Source organism: Camelus dromedarius, chromosome 7 (assembly GCF_036321535.1).
Source record: "Camelus dromedarius isolate mCamDro1 chromosome 7, mCamDro1.pat, whole genome shotgun sequence".
Classification (NCBI taxonomy): domain Eukaryota; kingdom Metazoa; phylum Chordata; class Mammalia; order Artiodactyla; family Camelidae; genus Camelus; species Camelus dromedarius.
In genome coordinates, this window is record NC_087442.1 from 4,866,437 (window position 1) to 4,885,444 (window position 19,008).

At 41.6% G+C, this 19,008-nt stretch overlaps 1 protein-coding gene across 1 annotated transcript in view; it reads left to right on the plus strand.

The window, feature by feature from the left end:
* Window positions 1-18,718, plus strand: part of RHEB (Ras homolog, mTORC1 binding) — a 41,781-nt gene extending 23,063 nt beyond the window's left edge. Inside the window, exons 3-8 of the mRNA XM_064487199.1 lie at window positions 5,230-5,297; window positions 10,927-11,009; window positions 11,665-11,721; window positions 11,834-11,881; window positions 12,667-12,748; window positions 18,205-18,718. Of these exons, the coding sequence (XP_064343269.1) occupies window positions 5,230-5,297; window positions 10,927-11,009; window positions 11,665-11,721; window positions 11,834-11,881; window positions 12,667-12,748; window positions 18,205-18,297 (431 nt within the window). The 3' untranslated portion in view covers window positions 18,298-18,718. The remainder of the gene's footprint in view (window positions 1-5,229; window positions 5,298-10,926; window positions 11,010-11,664; window positions 11,722-11,833; window positions 11,882-12,666; window positions 12,749-18,204) is intronic.
* Window positions 18,719-19,008: the final 290 nt, after the last annotated feature.

Consider the following 19,008-nt stretch of genomic DNA (forward strand, 5'->3'; position numbering starts at 1 on the left):
GTAGAAGCACTCATCCCCGCCACCCCTTCCAGTCCTAAAGACTTGAGAAGAAGGCTGTGGGGAAATGAGCTGTCCTGAGCTTGGAGAGAGCCCTGGCAGCAGGTTTTGAAAAGTTGGCTCGACGGCCTGTTGGCATTTCAGGCCATGTGCAGGAAAAGCACCAGAGACCAAAACCAGCCACAACCTGTACCTTGTCCAGTTGCAGTCTATGGTTTTAGGATCTTCCTGAAGCCTTCTAGGACCATGGCACAAGTTTTGGTTCTGGGGATCATGGAAGACCCTGAACCACTTCTACCCAGGGAAGCTGGTCTCGTTCCAGGCTCTCAGAGACCCTAGATAGGCCCTGGAACCAGTCTCCATAGATTCTTGACGCTAAGACTCACCCAGGGCTGAGCACCAGGAACAGGCAGATGGGGAGGCTTACAGCAGGGGGTGGGCAAACTGCAGCCTGTGAGTCAAAAAGGCCCCGCTGCCTTTTGTACATCCCACAAGCAAAGAATGGTTTTTACATGTTTTAATATTTGAAAAAGTCAGAAGAAGAATGATGTTTGTGCCATGTGCGTGTTCTATACAATTCTGACTTCAGCGTCCATAAAGTTGTATTGGAACATAGGCACGCTCATCTGCTGTGTCGTCTGTGGCTGTTTCTGCTCTGTGACAGCGGGGGCCGCCGAGTGGCTGCCGCAGGGACCACGTGGTCTGCAAAGCCTGAAATCAGCACTGTCTGGCCCTCTACAGGAGGAGTTTGCCAACCTCTGGCTTAAAGTATTCAGCTGCCCTTCGTGTCCCAGTATGCTTGTGGCAGGGCAGAAAACCTTTTTGGTTGCTAAACTAACTCTGGGAAGACCCGTGTTTGAGAGTAACCCCTGCCAGAACCCGGAGGAGGAGTCCTGACTGCATCCTGCGATTTGTTTAGCTTTCACAGAATACTGTGCCAGTGTGAAGAGCAGGTTAATTTGAAAGCTACGTGAGCAAGTTTGGTTATCTCGCCATTGGAATGAGAACATAAAAAAGCCGTGATTGTGCCCTTAATATTTGCTGTAATAGCAATTTCAGAGTTTGTGTCCTTAAAGAGATAAGGCTCATTGAGAATTTCATTCATAGAACAGTAGAAGATAGTTTTCATGGTAAGCTCTGCCCATAAAAGTGGTTTTTATAATTGTGTATCTTTGTGCCATTTAAAATTGAGTTGGAAGGAAAGTCATGGTGTTGTATATAAATACATTTTCATTATATATAAGGAATGGACCTGATGGAAGTCCAACTTTCTTAACCTTGATTTATCTCAGAAACAGAATATGACCCTACTTTGAAGGCCATCAGCATCATCTTTAATCATGTTTTTAATATTTTCCTAATACTTAGTATTCAGTAATAAGGAATAAATCCACAGTATTTATTAATAAATCTTTAGGCAAAAGCAGAAATGAATATCAGAGGTTGTGAATCCCTTAAAAGTTCTTGAGGTGTGTACAGACATATTCCATATACCATGCTTCTGACAATCTAACGGGTCAGAAGCCCTCCACCCCTTCCCCCACAATTTAGTAGAAAAACATTGTTCAGTGCTAACAAGGAATAAGAAAGGGAATGGTTATCATAAACTTGTTGCTAGCAACATAAATGAACGAGTGGTTTTATGATTTTAAAAAACACAGTACTCTGTAAATCTGGGAATCGCATGATGATTTTACACTTAACTTTATAATGGAGGACAGGTTGTTTCCAGCAAATACTCAGTGGTAACACATCTCTATAAAGTATCACTACAAAGGCAGATGTTCTGGGACTATGTCATCTTCCTTTAAAATAAGGGTATAGGAGAATAGCATCCATAAAACCATAGTAGTATTTTCTTGTTTGAGGGAATTCCTAGACCAAAGCCTGCTCATGTAAATGTGCTTTCTTATATAAGTGTTAATCTGGCAACTCAGTAGAAACTAAATTGATATGATGAAATTTAACTAGTGGTGGTTTATCATTTAGAGGAAGAATAACAGCAATTTACAATTTTTGCTGGCCGCAGGGTAGCACTGTTGATGAATTAATAAAGCTCCTCTCAGAAAGTTGGGAAATTCTGATTGGAAGTTTTCAAGCATTGCATGGTGGTAGACTTCTCAGCAGGGTATGAATTAGGAGTTCTCAGTACACTTTAGTAACACAGATCTTACTTTGTGAATACCTAGTTTTATAAATCTCTTATTATCTTACTAGTTGGTTTTACTAGTAAGTGGCTATTAGTCTGCTTAGGGCAATTTCAGGGTTTTAGGTTGGAAATTGGATTAATTTCTCCAGTGATTGTAAAGGGAGGGAGAGAGGAGAGTTCAGAGGAAATGATCTCAGGAGCGAGCCAGCTTTCCCTTCTTCTACGAGGTTGAAGGTGGAGGGTGTGCAAGAATTTGTTCCTAGTCTCTGGAGCTGACAGACACACTTCTCATTACAGTTCCCAGTTCTCTGTAGTAACAAGAGGCAGTTTTCCCAAGACAGATGGAAGGTCTTCAGTTTCATTTCTCTGCTGTGTGTAGGAGGATTTACATCCTTTTTATATGCAAGGAAATACTAAAACGTTTATTAATATCTTATTTCTTTTATATCTCTTCCCTGTTTACTGTCACCTCCCTGGCCGATACTTCCCCAGGCTCCCTGGCCGAATCTTCCTCATTTTTCTGACCTGGCATCATAGGTCCCCCTGGGCTGCAGCCTCAGGCTCTCTCTGCACTTGCTCCCTCGTGGGCTCCTCTCTTCAAGAATTTGCTTGGGGGGAGGGTATAGCACATGCTTAGCATGCGTGAAGTCCTGGGTTCAATCCCTAGTACCTCCTCTAAAAAATAAATAAATAAACCTTATTACCTCTCCCCACACCCCCACCCCCTCCAACAACAACAAAAAACCTGCTTGTCTTACGACACCCCCAGCCTCACCTGAACTCTGAACTCTGGGTTTTTTTCTTAAGCTGCTCTCGTTCCCCCTTGGGTATTTAATAGGCTCTCAAACTGAATATACCTAAACCCAGCTCGCTCCCCTCCCCTCCCCTCCCCTCCCCGGTGCTCCTTCGCCAGGCTTTCCTTCAGTTATAGATGGTAACTCACGCGTTGTGTTGCTCAGGCCAAAAACTTGGGGGTCATCCTGACTGTTCTTTCACACCTGCTTCCAGTCAGCCAGAAAATCCTTCTGGTTTTACCTTTGAAATACTCCCAGAATCCACCATTTCTCACACCTCCATCTCTGCCTCTCCTCCAGGCCACCGTCACCTTTGGATCATGATAGTCTGTGTGACTGCCATGTTGTGGGCTCCCACCAATGGTGCTCATCCATTTTTGTCCATTTGTGTTATTCACAGTGCAGCCACAGTCATGTTTTCAAAATGTAAATTAGGTCAGGGTACTCCCCTGCTAAAAATCCTTGGTTTTCCCATCACATTCTGAATGAAAATCTGCAGTCCTTCCCATGTTCGATAGGGCCTTCTGCCTCGTCCTCGGCCTAACGACCCACCCCCGTTCTGTCTGTCTCAGCTGCCTTGACTGTCTTCACGTTTCCTCACTGAGCTTTGTCACTTGCTCTTTAGCTTCTGCCTGGCTGCTTCTCACAGAGAAGATAATCTGCCTGTCTCGCTGTGTCTTCCTTCCTTTACTGGAATGTCAGCTCACAGAGGTCAGGGACTGCAGTATCTATCTCGAGCACCTAGAACAGTGCTAGTGGTGATGACAGACGCTCAAGAAATAGTTCTTGAGTGAAGGACTGTTTTGTTTCAGTAATTTTTCCATAATAATTACATTATACTTCATAACCGCAATCACTTAGTTCTAATCGAAGGTTATGGCTTATTGCTCACCAGTGTTTCTTACATAATTTTTATAAAGTCTAAGATGCACTTTGTGATCTTACCTGACTGAGGTGTCAGTGGACAGGTCTTTGCACAGCACCACGACTGCCCCTTGGCTGACAGTGATCAGAAGCACAATCGGTACAAGATGCTTCCCAAATTCAGAGAGGTTATGATGTGGGCAAAAAATACAGTAGAACATTTTCTTAGAAATACTGAAGCAGGTTATATTGGGTACTCCCTATCTTGGTACATTGTGATTCAGTTTTCATCTAGTTTGACTACTTCATTGAAGTGATAATTTCCAGAAAGGGCACAACAATAATACAAAGTCTGGCAGTTGGCTTGAATGGTCTGGTCTGTAATTTTCACTCACCTGATTCTAGCATTCCTACTTGCATCAGAAAAACGGTGCTGCTGCAACTCTCCTAGATGCTTGCTTCTCTCTCCCTGTGGAATTAATCATTCAGATGAGATCTTCTCTCTCTCCTCCTTGTCATGGTTTTCTCTCATAATTTTCATGTCTCTTGCTTTCTCTTTTGGCTGTGGGACAAAATGGGCAAAAAGTGAGTCTCTTCTCAGCAGTGCAAGGGATAGGTTCTGTTGCCCGGTTCCAGTGATGCTGAATGGCCAGCCGGGAGACTGCAGGACTCATTATGAGTCAGGATGGCTGGAACAGGGTATGCAGAAGAAATCTGTTCTGTTTAGTTATGGAGGTTCCAGATGGTTACTTTTTAATATCCTGTTACTATTAATAGTTCTTTCCTCTTTTGTCTGCATCTGTTTGAAGTCTGTCTCCTTAGAATTCTGAATTGCCTTTTCCGGAAGTTATTTCAGTCTTGATTTTTTTTTCCCCCTTGATAGGGAAAAGGAGTTGTGACAAATTGCTCGTATCCTTAAGCTAAGTGGGAACGCTGGCTTCACACAGAAATTTTATCTGTCAATAAAATTAAGTTTTTATGTACTGAAAGTTCTTAGCACTTCAATTAATATTAGCTCTGTGCTCTGACACCAGACTTGCTATAAATTAATGAAAAGTTCTGTGCTTTTGGTTCATTTTAGACTCAAACTTTATATATTTCACTTTTTCACACGAGGAAAGACTGTCCACAGACAGCATTCATGTTACTTTTATAAGATACAAATTGTTGCCTACTTTCTTTGCCTAGTTTCTTTGAACAAGGCACAAGGTTTATCCAGCATTGGTTTTAGTCAGCATTTCTTAGTTAAATAGAAGTGACACAAATCTGTAAACTCAGATATTCTTTTTTGTTTTGAGGAACCTTTTTATGAGATCGTTAAGGATTCCACTTAATTGGTTGTCATTGTTTGAGTTTTAAGTGATCTAAAGTTCACTTTGTCTTTTTTTTTCAGCCAACTAATACTTAATTCTTTTTTCATTGTAGCTTTCACAAAATTGATCACAGTAAATGGACAAGAATATCATCTTCAACTTGTAGACACAGCTGGGCAGGTCAGTATGTCAGAATCCCATACAGTATGTCCAGCAGTCCTGGCCCTGCCACTGATGCTTAAACAGAGCAGTAATGCCAGGAAACCCCTCGTGATTTATGTGTGTTTGGATATTAATAGGCTGTCTACTTTGTCTTTTCTGAGATATTTATGAAAATTTTTCCAATAATTAAGTTGTTTTTCCACTTTAGAATTATTTTAAGTTTATTCATCACAAGTATTGTGAAGGTTTGTATTTACTACAAGATAGTGGTTTTCTATTTTCTAAATGTAAATTTCATATCAGAATCACATTAGTGCTTTTCCTCCCTTTGTAACATGTATTCTCCTACATTAAGAACATAAATAGATCTTTTCTAGGGGAAAGGCATGGGAAATGTATAGGGCAGAATGGATGTATTATATGATTATGTATTAATTATTATGGATGTATTATATGATTACTAGATTAAGGAGTGTTGGTTTGATTTGCTAAACAATAGGTAATTGCCAAGGTAAGTAACCCAAAAAAGATATTCACAGGTCAGTGTGGCGGTGATGTGGAGAATGGATGGCCAGAGGAATTGACTGGAAGCAAAGGGTGAAAGAAATTAAGAGAACCTGAAGGGAGCAAAGGAAAGTTTTGACAGTCATCTTCCCCGTTACCATGTCACCCAGTCCTGCTTTTACTAGAAACCATCTTGTTAGGCTGAATTGATGACTGTTCACTGGAGGGTGGGGTGTGTAGAGAAGCTGGGATGTCAGTTTCTAACCCCTCACCTTGTATCTTATAATCCACAAAGGATCAGGCTAGCAGGCGGGTGGGTGCTGTGCCATGTCTGCCGCGGTGAATGGAGGCTTCTTTCTGGAACCTGGGGAAACTGGGATAGACCTAGCAAGATGGGGCCTGTCCTGCGAGTTTGGAATGAATACCTTCTGCTTTATATTTTGAAGCGAGCATAGCAGGAAAGTGTAACCCCTCCCACCCCAGTAAAGCAAGACAGTAGCTATATTAGGGGGGAAGGTCTAGCTGTGTGGTAGGACCTCGTAGCATGCACAAGGTCCTGGGTTCAATCCCCAGTATCTCCATTAAAAAAAATTTTTTTAATACATAAATAAACACATAAACCTAAATTGCCCGCCCCCCAAAAAGACAGTGACTGTGTTGAGTTGTCTTAGCCCTGGAGGAGCCCTGGAATTTCAGTTCTGGAAGCTTCAAATAAAATCAGTGAACTGTGTATGTCACAGAGCTATGCCATGTAACTCACTCACTCCACACACTCCATCTGTGGTGGGCGTGCTCGGCTTCCGTCACAAGACCCCATGGCTCTTAGAGCAGAGCCATCCTAGGCTTTTACTCTACAGGGACCTGTCCGCTGACAGAAGGAGAAACAACAGAAGTCTCCGTCAGCGCCTGATGATGTGGAGGAGGCAGCTTATCTTAGAAATCAGTGTAGAAGAGCCCCTGGGTAGGCCCTTGTTCTGGATTCTTGGTGTTAGTTTTCTTCATAATTCTAATGGATATGCAATTTATTACCTAAAATGAGACACTTCTAAGAGTTAAGGGGACACGGGTAAGAATTACGCTGGGACAGCAGGTATAAACTGAGAGTGTCCTGGCTGAAGAAATACGGGGCTCTGATGATCCAGATTTTGGTGTGCTTTTATATCTTTGTTTTGAATTTTTATTAAGCTCATGGAAAATGAGGGTAAGGGTAAATTGATAAGTCACTTTTGTGCAGTGATACTTTAGAAATAAATTTCATAGCGGGCCAGAAGGAGAACCAGTATTTCCTAGTTGTTTGGAGCATGGGCTTTGCAGTCACACTGCCTGGGTTTGAATCCTGGCTTTTCTTACTAACTCAGTGACCTTGAGAAACGTAATGAACTTTCCTGTGCCTCAGACTCATCTGTCCGATGGTGGTAACGGTGGTGCCTGCCTTCGCAGGATTGTTGCCTGCTTCAGAGCAGGCTTATGAGCCTGAAGAGAACTTGATCCCCATTATCCCCGTCTGCAGCTCTTTGATGCTGCGGAGGCTGGAGCAGGGCCTAGCATGGGAATGCAGTGGGTGTTCACAGCTTGAACGGGAGGAGTGCAGAGGTCTCTGCTCAGAGGAGACCTGTCCTTGAAGGCATTTCTCTGGAGAGACAATGTGTTTATATTGACTCCTTATCAACATAGAAGGTGTGTTCCTCTGAGGTTGTTTTACTCTAGAGCGTGAAGGTACAGGTGAACATCACGCGCGTCTAACTGGGAGGTGTGGCGAGGGCACAGGTTAATTCCTAGCCGGGCTGTCTTGCTCCTTTGGGTTTTGTTACCACCCGATAAGAATATTTAGAGGATTTTTTCACAAAATATATTCAAATTTAGCTACTTTGAATAATTTTGTTCTCATTGCAGCTGATAGTTCCTAAAGGCTGTCCTCACAGTGGGGAACTATAAAAGGTTATGCTTAAAAAAAAAAAAAACCCACAGTAAATTAAGAAAGAAAAAAAAAGGTTATGCTAGTGTTTACCGTTCATGATGGTGCCACAGGAGCATTTCCTTATGTCACGGTCCCGCCCTCACTCTGTAGAAACTAGATAAGATGACATATTTATTGCTCCAGGAACTGTTTTTAAATTGGATTATATGGCTGGGTCTGGGATTGAGACTGCTGATAGCAAGGGAAGATGATCAAGGGGCAGTTTCTTTAAAAGTGGTCTATGGTCAATTTGTTCACTAGCTCAGACATCTGAGGAGCAAAATTACATGTAATAAATTGCTGTATAGCAATATATGATATTAAGTCCTATTTATTTATATTTTCTAACTAGTTTAATTGCCCGGCTAGGGATGATGATGAACGTAGTTAAATACAAGTTGATTATTTTTAGTTTGCATGAAATACTTTGTTTTGGCTTAATTTAAGTAAACTCAATGTCAGGTGAGTCAGAGACAGTCATTTATAGTGTCAAATTCCTTTTTTTTTAAGTGGTTTTTAAGTTCATTTTTTTAAATGATAATAAATGTACCTGTTATAGAAATAAAATAGCACAAATAGGTAAATAGTAGAACTTAAATCTTTCCCACTCTGACTGTCTTAGCTCCACTCCCACGACAGTAACCCCTTATCAGTTTCTAGTAAATGCTTCCAAGATGTTTTATACGTGAACATGCAGGTACAGCTTTAAAGTTTTTTTTATTTCTTTTTTACACAAAAAGTAACATATCTCTGTATCTCCGTCTTGGAGATTATTCCATATCAGTGCGTGCAGCCTCTTTTTCTCCCCATGGCTGCATATCATTCTGGTGTTTGGATGTATCATAATTAACTATTAAATGGACAACTAGGTTGTTTCCAGTCATGCTGCTACCGGCAGTGCTGTGATTAATATCTTGCGTTGTTTTAGGGAGATGATCTGCAGGTAAGAACGTTTCCTGGGTGTGGGTCACAGTGGACATTCTTGCCAGCAGTGATCAGGAATGCCTGTTTCCTCACCAGCACACTGTGTTACCAAATTTTTTGATATTTGCCAATCTGCGGTGTCATCTTAATAAACATTTTTCTTATGAAGGAACTTGACCGTATTTTCCTGTGTTTGAGGACATCTGTATTTCCTTTTCTTTGCATTTTCATGTGTATTTGTGTTCTTCACCCTTGTCTTTTGTCTGGTCTTTGCTTGATGATTTGAAAGACTCCTTAGTACGTGAAGAAAATTAGCATTTTGTATATGATCTGAGCTGGAAGGTTTTATTTTCAATTTGTCTTCTGTTTGTGGTTTTTATTTTTTATTTGGAAGATTTTCAGCCATGAAGAACTTTCTCATTTTCATATGTTGAATTTATTAATTTTTTTTAACTGATACTGGAATGCATCTTTGCTAAGGTGTGAGTTAGAGATCCAGCTTAGCCATTTACCCCCAGATGGCTCTGCATTTGTTCCCGCTGCATTTCGTTGAGGGTTACTTTAGCCTTACTGATTTGAAATGCCAGTATTATCATGTACCTAATTCCCATATCTGTTTGAGTCTTTGTAGATTTCCTCGTTGGCTTCATTCATGAGCCAGTACTGCACTGTTTCAATTACCATAGCTTTCTGGTTTCCAACCACCTGCCTCTACAATTACTATTCTTTCCCAGAAAGTATACTTTTTATCAGGATCATGTTACATTTATATATTCGGATTAACTAGTGGATATCCTCAGGGTTCTGCATATTCTTTCTTGCTGAGGACTGTGGCGTACTCTCTGCTGATTTAAATCTTTTATCTCTTGGGGGTATTTTAAGATTTTCTTCAAATGGAAGAAATACTTTTATTTTCTTAACTTTTATTCCTAGGAATTTTGTCCTTTTTGGTTACTGTTATAGTAGAGAGTCTTTTTCCCTCCATTATACTTTCTAACTAGTTGTTTTTCACACTTGCATCATGAATATGATCATTCTTTTTGTCCCACATCTTCCCTTCAGGGAAAAGGTATTTGGTCTACTGTAGCTGAGCTGGTGACTCAGTCATTTGGAATTTTGTTTTTAATCTGGGTCAAAGGATCTGTCATTCCATTAATAACAATTTGTTTTTCAGCATTAACACTGAAATGAATTCAAAGTTGAACTAATAACTCAAAGTTTTTGTTTTGCATGTGTATTAATCTCTGTGATGTTGAAATGCTATTGTCTGATTGATGACTATTTATAATATCAAAGAATTGATAGTAAAACTTTTCTTTGATTTTTTTTTTTAAAGACATTTTAACGTAGGGCAGTGATTCAGGGTCATAATCGCAACCACACTATGGAATTGCAAAGTTAACAGAGACAGTTACTTGATATAACGGTGGCTTGCTGTAATTTTTCTGTAATAGTGCTTGAGTATATGTGGTATATTAACAATAATGTTTCAACTGAGAATGAAATGTTTGTGCCAGACAGTGGCACTCTTGCATACTGCATTGACATTAGACACTCTTTTATGCTTTAATAATAATGTATCTAAAGCAGGAGAGTTTTTCATAAAGCTTTATAAAACTGGTACTAACATACTATTGCATAATGTGTACCTTTCTTTTTAATTCCTGAAGTTGCTCAATAAATAGTTCATTTGATCCGAAAAAGTCTGAGTATTCTGACCGGGTCTAGTGTTTTGTTTCTCTTCCCTCCTCTTCCTCTTTTTCAAGTGCTGGTAACAACCCACTGGTGACCCGTAGATGGGCCTCAGGCCATACTGACTCACGTGCAGAGAACAGATGAAAATACAGATTTATGGTGTAAACCAAAAGCACTTACGAATTTCCTGTGAGGCTTGAGACTCTGGACTTCTTATCCATAGAATAGAGATGGTGGTGCTTTTCCCTTGATACAGGCTCACGGAACCAGCCATCTTTTCATTCCTTCCACCTTCTCCCAGAAACTATAGCAGACATTCGACTTCCCTCAAAAGTCTTAGAATGAGTCATTTTTCAATATTGGGTTAAAGCATATTATTTCCCCCACACCAAACTAGTCTTCACTAAATCTTGAGTGTGTAGGCTATGTTCCTAGAATAATATATTAATCCACTTTTTGTTTACTTTGATTCCTTTGACCACGTGATATGAGAAACATTGAGTAAATGGTTGCTCATTATGCTATATGAAGGCTTTACTCAAATGGAATTATTTTTTTCTCCCACAGGATGAATATTCCATCTTTCCTCAGACATACTCCATAGATATTAATGGTTATATTCTTGTGTATTCTGTTACATCAATCAAAAGGTAAGAAAGACTCACTGCTATTGCTACTTGATTGTGTTTCCTGTGCTTACATTAATCCTTCTGAAGCATTATGCTGGCATTGGCAGGAGTAGCAATTAAACTTCAGTGGTTTTTAGTGGTTGTCTTGTTGGGCAAGCAGGTTATTAAGGGGGGAAAATTATCTCAGTAGACATTCTTATACACCAATGGAATAAAAACTCTCTCTTACCTCAAGCTGCCTGGGTAGATAGTGATTGAACATGAGGTGAGCTTTTCTAATTGAAATGGGAAGTACATTAACTCATTTACTTTTTGTGTGTTTTCACCATGTTGGTGTGGAACACAGGCTGATTGCTAGGACCCTCTCGCTAAGGAACATTCTGCAGATGTTCATTCGAAGATTAAATCCTCCCAGTTGTAGACTTTCCCATTTCCCATCTCTCACCTATTCCACTTTGAATATTCTCAGTAAGGGCGACTGGGTGTTGAGCACATGCACGTGTGAAATAGATTAGTAGGAAAAAATTAAGGAATCCTTGTGTTCTGTTTATTTTATATTAACATGGTGAGTCTGACATTTTCTATTTTTCCCACCGTGAACGTTCCATAACAGACATTTTAAAATATCACCATTAAAATGGATATCTGATCTCATGCTTTTTGTTTTGTTTTACAGTTTTGAAGTGATCAAAGTTATCCATGGCAAGTTGTTGGATATGGTGGGGAAAGTGCAGTAAGTAGTAATCATTTATCTCTTTTGTTAGGTAGACTCGTAATAGTATCTTCTGAACAATAAAGTCGGGCACTGACTAGTGTACTTTGGCTTTTTTTTCTTACGTTAATAGAATACCTATTATGTTGGTTGGAAATAAGAAAGACCTACATATGGAAAGGTATGTAGCTTCTAAGTAATTTCTGATTTATAAAATCAAGTCTAAATTGATTTAGTCACTGAAGTTCCATTTTTAATTATCATTCTTATAGCAAGAGTATTTTTAGCTGTAGCGTATCTGTTTCTGTGTTCAGAAATGTGGCAGTGATTGTGCATAGCAGAAGCAAAGCTGCGGTAAAAATCTCACCTACCTGGGAACATGTTTCCTGTAAAAAAGGGAGCAAACATTATAGAAAGTTATCTTCAGGTTCTTCTGCTATTTTGCATAAAGCAGACTGAAAAGGTGATCAGAGCACTCATTTGTTCAACAAAAAGTTTTTTGAGTACCGGGCTCAAGATTTAGAGTGCAAACAAGGGAGCGAGGCCCCCGTTCCCACGGAGCCCAGCATCCCGAGAGGAAGAGACTCACGGGCGGGAGGCCTGCAGCCTGTGCACAGCAGGACTGCACTGCAGGCCCTTGCAGAACGGCCCTGTCTCTGAGCACTCACAGCCTGGCCAGCTCTAAAATAGTCGATTGTTACAGATGTTGCAGCACTGGAGTCCTGTTCTCCAAGCTGTAAGAGCTTGCCAGAGCACGAGTAACCCCATAAGGCAGTGTCTGCTCTGTTCCTCAGATCAGGGGAAGCTAAAATGCTCCCCTGTGTTATATACGGGATGGTAAGGTTGAGTGGAGGAAGCTTCTGCTTCATGAGAGAAAAGTTGATTAAGGTGGAGCCTGTTTCATAATTCAATTACAGATGTTTTATAAGAGCCAAGTCCTTGAATTAGAATTTTTTTTTCCTTTAGGGTGATCAGTTATGAAGAAGGGAAAGCGTTAGCAGAATCTTGGAACGCAGCTTTTTTGGAATCTTCTGCTAAAGAAAATCAGGTACTTGTTTTTTGTTTGTTTGCTTTTTTAATGCATTTCGCCCCGCGTCCCGTCAGTCCTGGGCGTGTGTTCCTTAGCGCGTCACCGCCACCTCATCACTCCTGCTTGACAACCCCATCCTACCACCATTTCTATTACCAGTCTTTGGGTTGCTTTGGGAAGATACTATTGATGTTTAATTCAGTCAATATTCTACTTATAATGGGACCTAGAATACTTGTAGCATAAAAAGAAACTAATTAATAGTAAAGGAAATACTTCCTTTGAGAACATACAGTCTTATTTTTGTTTTATACTAAAGGTGACTACAGACGTGAGTCCAGACACAGAAAAGAAGAATGATCCTTAAATCACTTCGGAAATAATTTTATGCCCACAGCTCCCCCCTTTTTCTGTGGGATGAAACTGAGTTAGACGCATGTGTTATTGTTAACACAGAGACTAATAAGACCTATTTTACAAGCATTTGTTACCAGTTTCAGCCCTGCAGCTGTTCCTTTAAAGGCATAGGTGAGGAGGGATGTCAGTTCTATTTCAGAAGGCTTCACAGATCTTCTTTTTCCTGTTCCTTCCTTGGCTTTAATCTAGACCTCTAGCGTCCAGCCTTGTCTCCTGCCTCCACGTTCTCACCGTGTATTCCTGTTTGTTGCTGTTAACCTTCTAAAGCCACAGATCAGATCAGATGGGGGCACCCGCCACTGGAAAACCGCCAGTGCGCTGTCGCCGTCTGTAGAACAGGGCTCAGCTCCCTCGGCGGGGCACTAAGTGCAGGGCGTGATTTGTGCTTTTCCGGCTTCTCCTTTCACTGCATCCCTGTGCTTTTCAGTCACTCCGGCTACTCCCACTTCCTTAAACACAATGGGTGCTTTCAGACGCCTCCCCTTTACTCTCATTCTTCTCTAATTTGAAATAGTCCTTCTCTAACTAACTGCATACTTAACATTCATATGGTGTTCTGTAGTTTTGAAAAGTATTTTCAACATGTTTTCTTGTTTGATCCTCAAATAAGATTAATCGGTTTTCATTTCTCTGACAAAACTCCTTCAGTGGGGGGTGTGGCTCGTTGTTGGTGGGGATTGTCAGCTGTTGTTTCCCAGCTCTGCTGCTTTTCCACAGTAAGACCCCTGAGCCCTCAAGGTTCTGCTTGAATTCCATCTTCTCAGTGACCCACCTGCATGATTCATCCAGCTCAAATAGTAGTGGTTTTTTTCTCTTATCCCCTTTAACTCATTCGGAGACCCAAGACAGTATCAGTAACCTTCACGTGCTCCATAGTGTCCGGCACGGGGATTCTGTATCTAGTGTAGGTGCTTGGTCTGCCCACGTATCCCATATCTGTTTGTCATGAAGGAGGTTAAATCTGTGTAATTGGTCCTGAGTTCCAGATGGGAAGAGCTTTATCTGCATCCGTTTAGTTCCCAAGTGCACATAGTGAGAATTCAGATAGCAAGAGGTGAGATAGTAAGAGGTTGTGCAATTGAATTAAATCAGACAGTTATTGGGTGTCTAATCTGCGCTTAAGATCATCTAGTTGAACTGTCTCATTTTAGAAGTGAGGAATTTAAGATCCAAAGAGGTAAATAACTTCTCTAAAGTCACTCTGTACTTCATATGGTATAGGAACTTGGACCAAATTTTAAGCTTAACCCAAATTTTAATCCTCTCTCCTCTTCACAATACTTTCTGATGGATGGGAAGAATGGGCCTTGTGCAGGACCAACGTGTAATAGAGATTAAAGTGTTCTTGACGGAGAAATAGGGACAGTTCTGTAATAAAAAGTCTATGTGAACCTTAACTGGAATTTGGTTCTAAAAACCCTAGTGTAAAAGACATTTTTGATCAGTGGGGGAGATTTGATTACGTTCTGGCTATATTAGGGAAGTAGTATTAATGGTTTTAGGTGTACGATGGTGTTGGGATTATGAAGTGAATGTTCTTATTCTTAGGAAATGCAAACCAAAATATTTAGGGGCCAAGTTTCATAATGTCTGCAACTTAGTTTCAGATGTGATAGATGGGTGGGTCAACAGAGGGGAGCACGCAGATACAGCAGAGATATTAACACGTGTTAAATTTGCATATGGGGCTCAGTGTTTATTGTACAGTTGTTCCCTTTTTTCTGTATGGTTGAAAATGTGCATAATAAAAATTTGAAGATGGCCAAAGGGTACAAATTCCAGTTATAAAATAAGTGAGTACTGGGGATCTGATGTAGAGCGTGGTGATGATAGTTAACAATATTGTACCTTTGAAAGTTTCTAAGAATAGATCTTAAAAGTTGTCATCACAAGAAAAAAAGTTTGTAACTGTAACAAATGGTGATCATTTTACAATATACTTAAGTATCAAATCATTCTGTTGTACACCTGAAACTAATACATGTTCTGTGTCAATTATATCTCAATTTAAAAAAAACTTTTGAGGTGGAGAAGTGCAGTTGAGTGGCCCCAAGCTGTCTTTGGTTCTGCTTGCTAACTTCACTGTTTTGTTTCTCTTTGGTGAAAATCTGAGGATCCTAAAATAGTTGTTCTGTTTGACTTTTAATCACGTAGGCATCTTCAGCATATTGTTTCACTACTCACATAGGTTCATGTAACCCCTGTGTGAGTGTGTGTGTGTTACTCTTGTAAGTGTGTGTTACTGTTTATTATTCCTTCCAGCGACCTCAACGGTGTAGATTCTTTATGGACCCTTCCTCCAGTGTAATTAAGAGGGATTGCTTAGTAAGGCGTATTGCCTCAGGTGAATTTATCTTTTGAAAGTGACCTCTAATGATTTGTTTAAGGTATGTAATTAACACACACACTATCTGGTCTCAGGACGCAGGCTTTTTCTTCATCTAGTTTATGTTACACTTTTCTACACCTTAAAATTTTTAATATATTTCTAGACAGATTCACTCTATAACCTTTTAGTTTCCTTTAAAAGGTCACATACTGCTTTTTGAATGCCTAGGTAAAACATAAATTGTGCTCAAGGCTTGAAGTTAAAATGAAAAAATTCCGATTGCTGTAATTCTCTTTAAGTTTTGATAAATAAAACTCTAAAAGAAGGCAAGGGTGGCCTCAAACATCTTCAGCCAGAAAGGCTTGAAGATCAGATGATCCAACTGTCTCAGTTGCTTTAGCATCTTCATCAGGTCAACAGATAACTTAGTAGACACGAAATAATCCTTTAAGGCAAAAAGATTCTTGTACCCAAATTAGGTTAATACAATGATGATACACAGATCCTTGGAAAGCAGCGATCGTGACCAGTTACCTTAAATTGTCCAGATACTTCCCAGCTCTCAGTCGTGTCTCTTGCAACTCCTGATCATCCCTGCCTTTGAATGGGCTGAAGATAATTGGATCCTAAGTCTAGTGAGTTTCTCTAGTAATTAGCAGTTCTAATTCCTTATATAGGAGGTGTAAGTGATTCTTATCCACATGCACACGAGTATGCTTACTACTAATACCTCTTTAGTAGGAAGAGAGAGAATTTGTAAGTGAAAAGACACCCACGTCAGTAGTCACGTGATCAGAGACCAATCTGTGTGAACTGTTCAAATTTTTTTATTGATAAATTTTCAAGTGTAGCTTTGTATTGCTTACCAAAATCCAAAAATTTTTAAAGTGTCCTCAGTGGAGCTCAGTCAGATTTGTTGATAACAGAGTGCACGGTAGTGAAGATTACCCAGTCATTGAGACTCCTGCACTCGGACTGTCGCTGAACTCAGGGGTGTGTTTGCAGCTGTCTTTACTGTGGCAGCCTCACAGGTTGTATTTCAGTAATTTGATGAGAGAGAACGTTACCTTGACAGAGTCAGATCACACACATCATCACGGAGAGTGCTGAGATTTATGTAGAAAGCCAGATTCCAGGCACGCTGTATTTTCTTTGCAAGAGTTTGGCATCCGTCTTTCCACACGGTTTTCTGTGCATTTTTTTAGGATGAAGTAAATAATGACTTGTTTGTATAATCATGGGGAAGGAGGGTAATTGATAATGCAGACAGCGGGGAGCTTGCTGAAGCCAGCGACCTTGATTGGACAGGAGAGGTGGGCTGGGGCTGCTTTAGCTTAATGTGGCGAGCCTCGTTCGTACCTGTAGGAAAGAGGGAGCCAGAGTAGAATAGCCCAGATTTCAGCGGATAGTCATTTGTGGACTGAGTGTGTGGAGTTCTCTTATGAAAGCTGCTTCTGTTTTCCCAGCTAGCGTAAAACACAGCTATCAGCTCTGAGTGTGGGAACGGGGGAGGGGTTTAGACATTTCAGCGAACGGGGGAGGCATGAAACCTTCATCTAGGGGAGTGACTGGACTCGGGAAATGTGGTTGGGCTGCTGGGGGACTGAGGATCCCCTTTGGATTCAGGGTCCTGGGGTAAAGTGGGACCAGTCAGCACATGTGTCCCTGGATCTTGTCTCCTTGTGGATGCAGACAGCGAGCAGGCGGACAGTTGGCCGAGGAGGAAGTTGAAGGACGGTGACTGATGGTGGGTTGTTGGCTCTCTGCTGGCCCAGGAGGATTAAGGGACAGGGAAGACATGTTTGGATCAAGGCAGCAGGTTGTGGGGTTGAGAATGGCTGCGTTTAGGGTTCCAGGAGAAAGTGAGGAGGCAGGGGTCTTGGCGGGGTACTTGACATTGGGGTACATGAGGGTTGGTAATGACAAGATCCAGGCACTGCCCTGCGAGGCTTTTGAAACGGGAGCATTTTTCAGTTATCACAGTGACCACATTCAAAGGACAGGCTCTGACATTCGGCCTGAGTGAGGATGTCCTGCCCTAAATGACAGTGACTTCTTATAAAGGGCTGGTCCATGGGGCTGAGAGGCTGCAGGCAGGAAAGAGAGAGGAGGTCGCGGGTGTGAGGGGCCGGGGCCTGAGCGGTGGTGGAGGCAGAGATGCTGCTGCGGAAGGCGGGCCAACTCGGGGTTTGTGTGTGGCTGGGAGCAGCAGGCTCGAGGGTCATGTGTATCAACTCACCGCCTGAGAGTCAAAGCTGGGAGTTTTAAAGAAGTGGGAGGGAAAGGGGCCTGAAGGACCCGGCCCTGCATTAGGTCCCAGAACACCAGGGGCCTGAGAACCATTGGGGGTTGAGGGGTGCTGATGGACCCTGGAGATCCAGAGACACCATGGGGGGCTGAGTGGGTGGGAGGAGGACCACAGCAGATGGTGGACAGAGCCCAGGGATGACGGCTCCTTGGGCTCCTGCAGTGACAAGTGAGAACACGGATCAGAAGCTTGTTTTGAGGTTAGTTCTGCTGGTCTTGAGTCCGGGAGTGATGTGGGGGGTGAGGTGGGGGAGGGCAGAACCCTAGGCTCCTGCAGCTCTGGGGCCACCTCTTTGGTCTTCACGCCTGAACCTCCACGTGCAGGAGGGGCAGTGGGCCTTATCCAGTCCTGCCAATAACATGTTTATCAGGCTCCCCTTCAGAATTAATACTGTAATTGCTTTTTCTCTTTGTTTCTCAGACTGCTGTTGATGTTTTTAGAAGGATAATTTTGGAGGCAGAAAAAATTGATGGGGCCGCTTCACAAGGGAAGTCTTCCTGCTCAGTGATGTGATTCTACTGCAGAACCTGAGGACACTGGGGATCCATCCTACCTGAGGAAGCAAACTGCCCATTACCCTTTAAGATAAACTCTGCTTCATTTTTCTTCTGTTAACCTGAAAGATTTCATTTGGGTCAGAGCTTCTCCCCCACCCGCCCCTTTCAGATTATGTTAAACTCTGACTGTCCAAATGAGTTCACTTCCATTTTCAAATTTTAAGCAATCATATTTTCAATTTATATATTGTATTTCTTAATAATATTATGACCAAGAATTTTATCGCATTAATTTTTCAGTGTAGTTTGTTGTTTAAAATAATGTAACCATCAAAATGATGCAGATTGTTACACTACTGCTAACTAGGCTTCATGTATCAGTGTTTATTTCATTGTGTTAAATGTACACTTGTAAATAAAATAGCTGCAAACCTTAATCCTGGTGCTACTCAGTGTGGCTTTTAAAGAAGAAAACCTGTCCTCCTGAAGGCTTCTTGCCCCGCCTGCGAGATTGGATTCCAGGAGCTGGTGGAGGATGTAGCCGCAGGCAGGCGAGCCGGGCCCAGCAGACAGCGGCGGACATTGTGGGTGGTGTGCCTGGATTGGGGTGGGCGGGTCTCTATCAACTAAAGCTGATTGGTCTTGGGGGTCTGTGAGCGGAATTGCTCCCCTCCACCCTCAGAGGCCCCCACCATGGTTGGAATGTTTTGTGCAGGTAGGGCTGTGG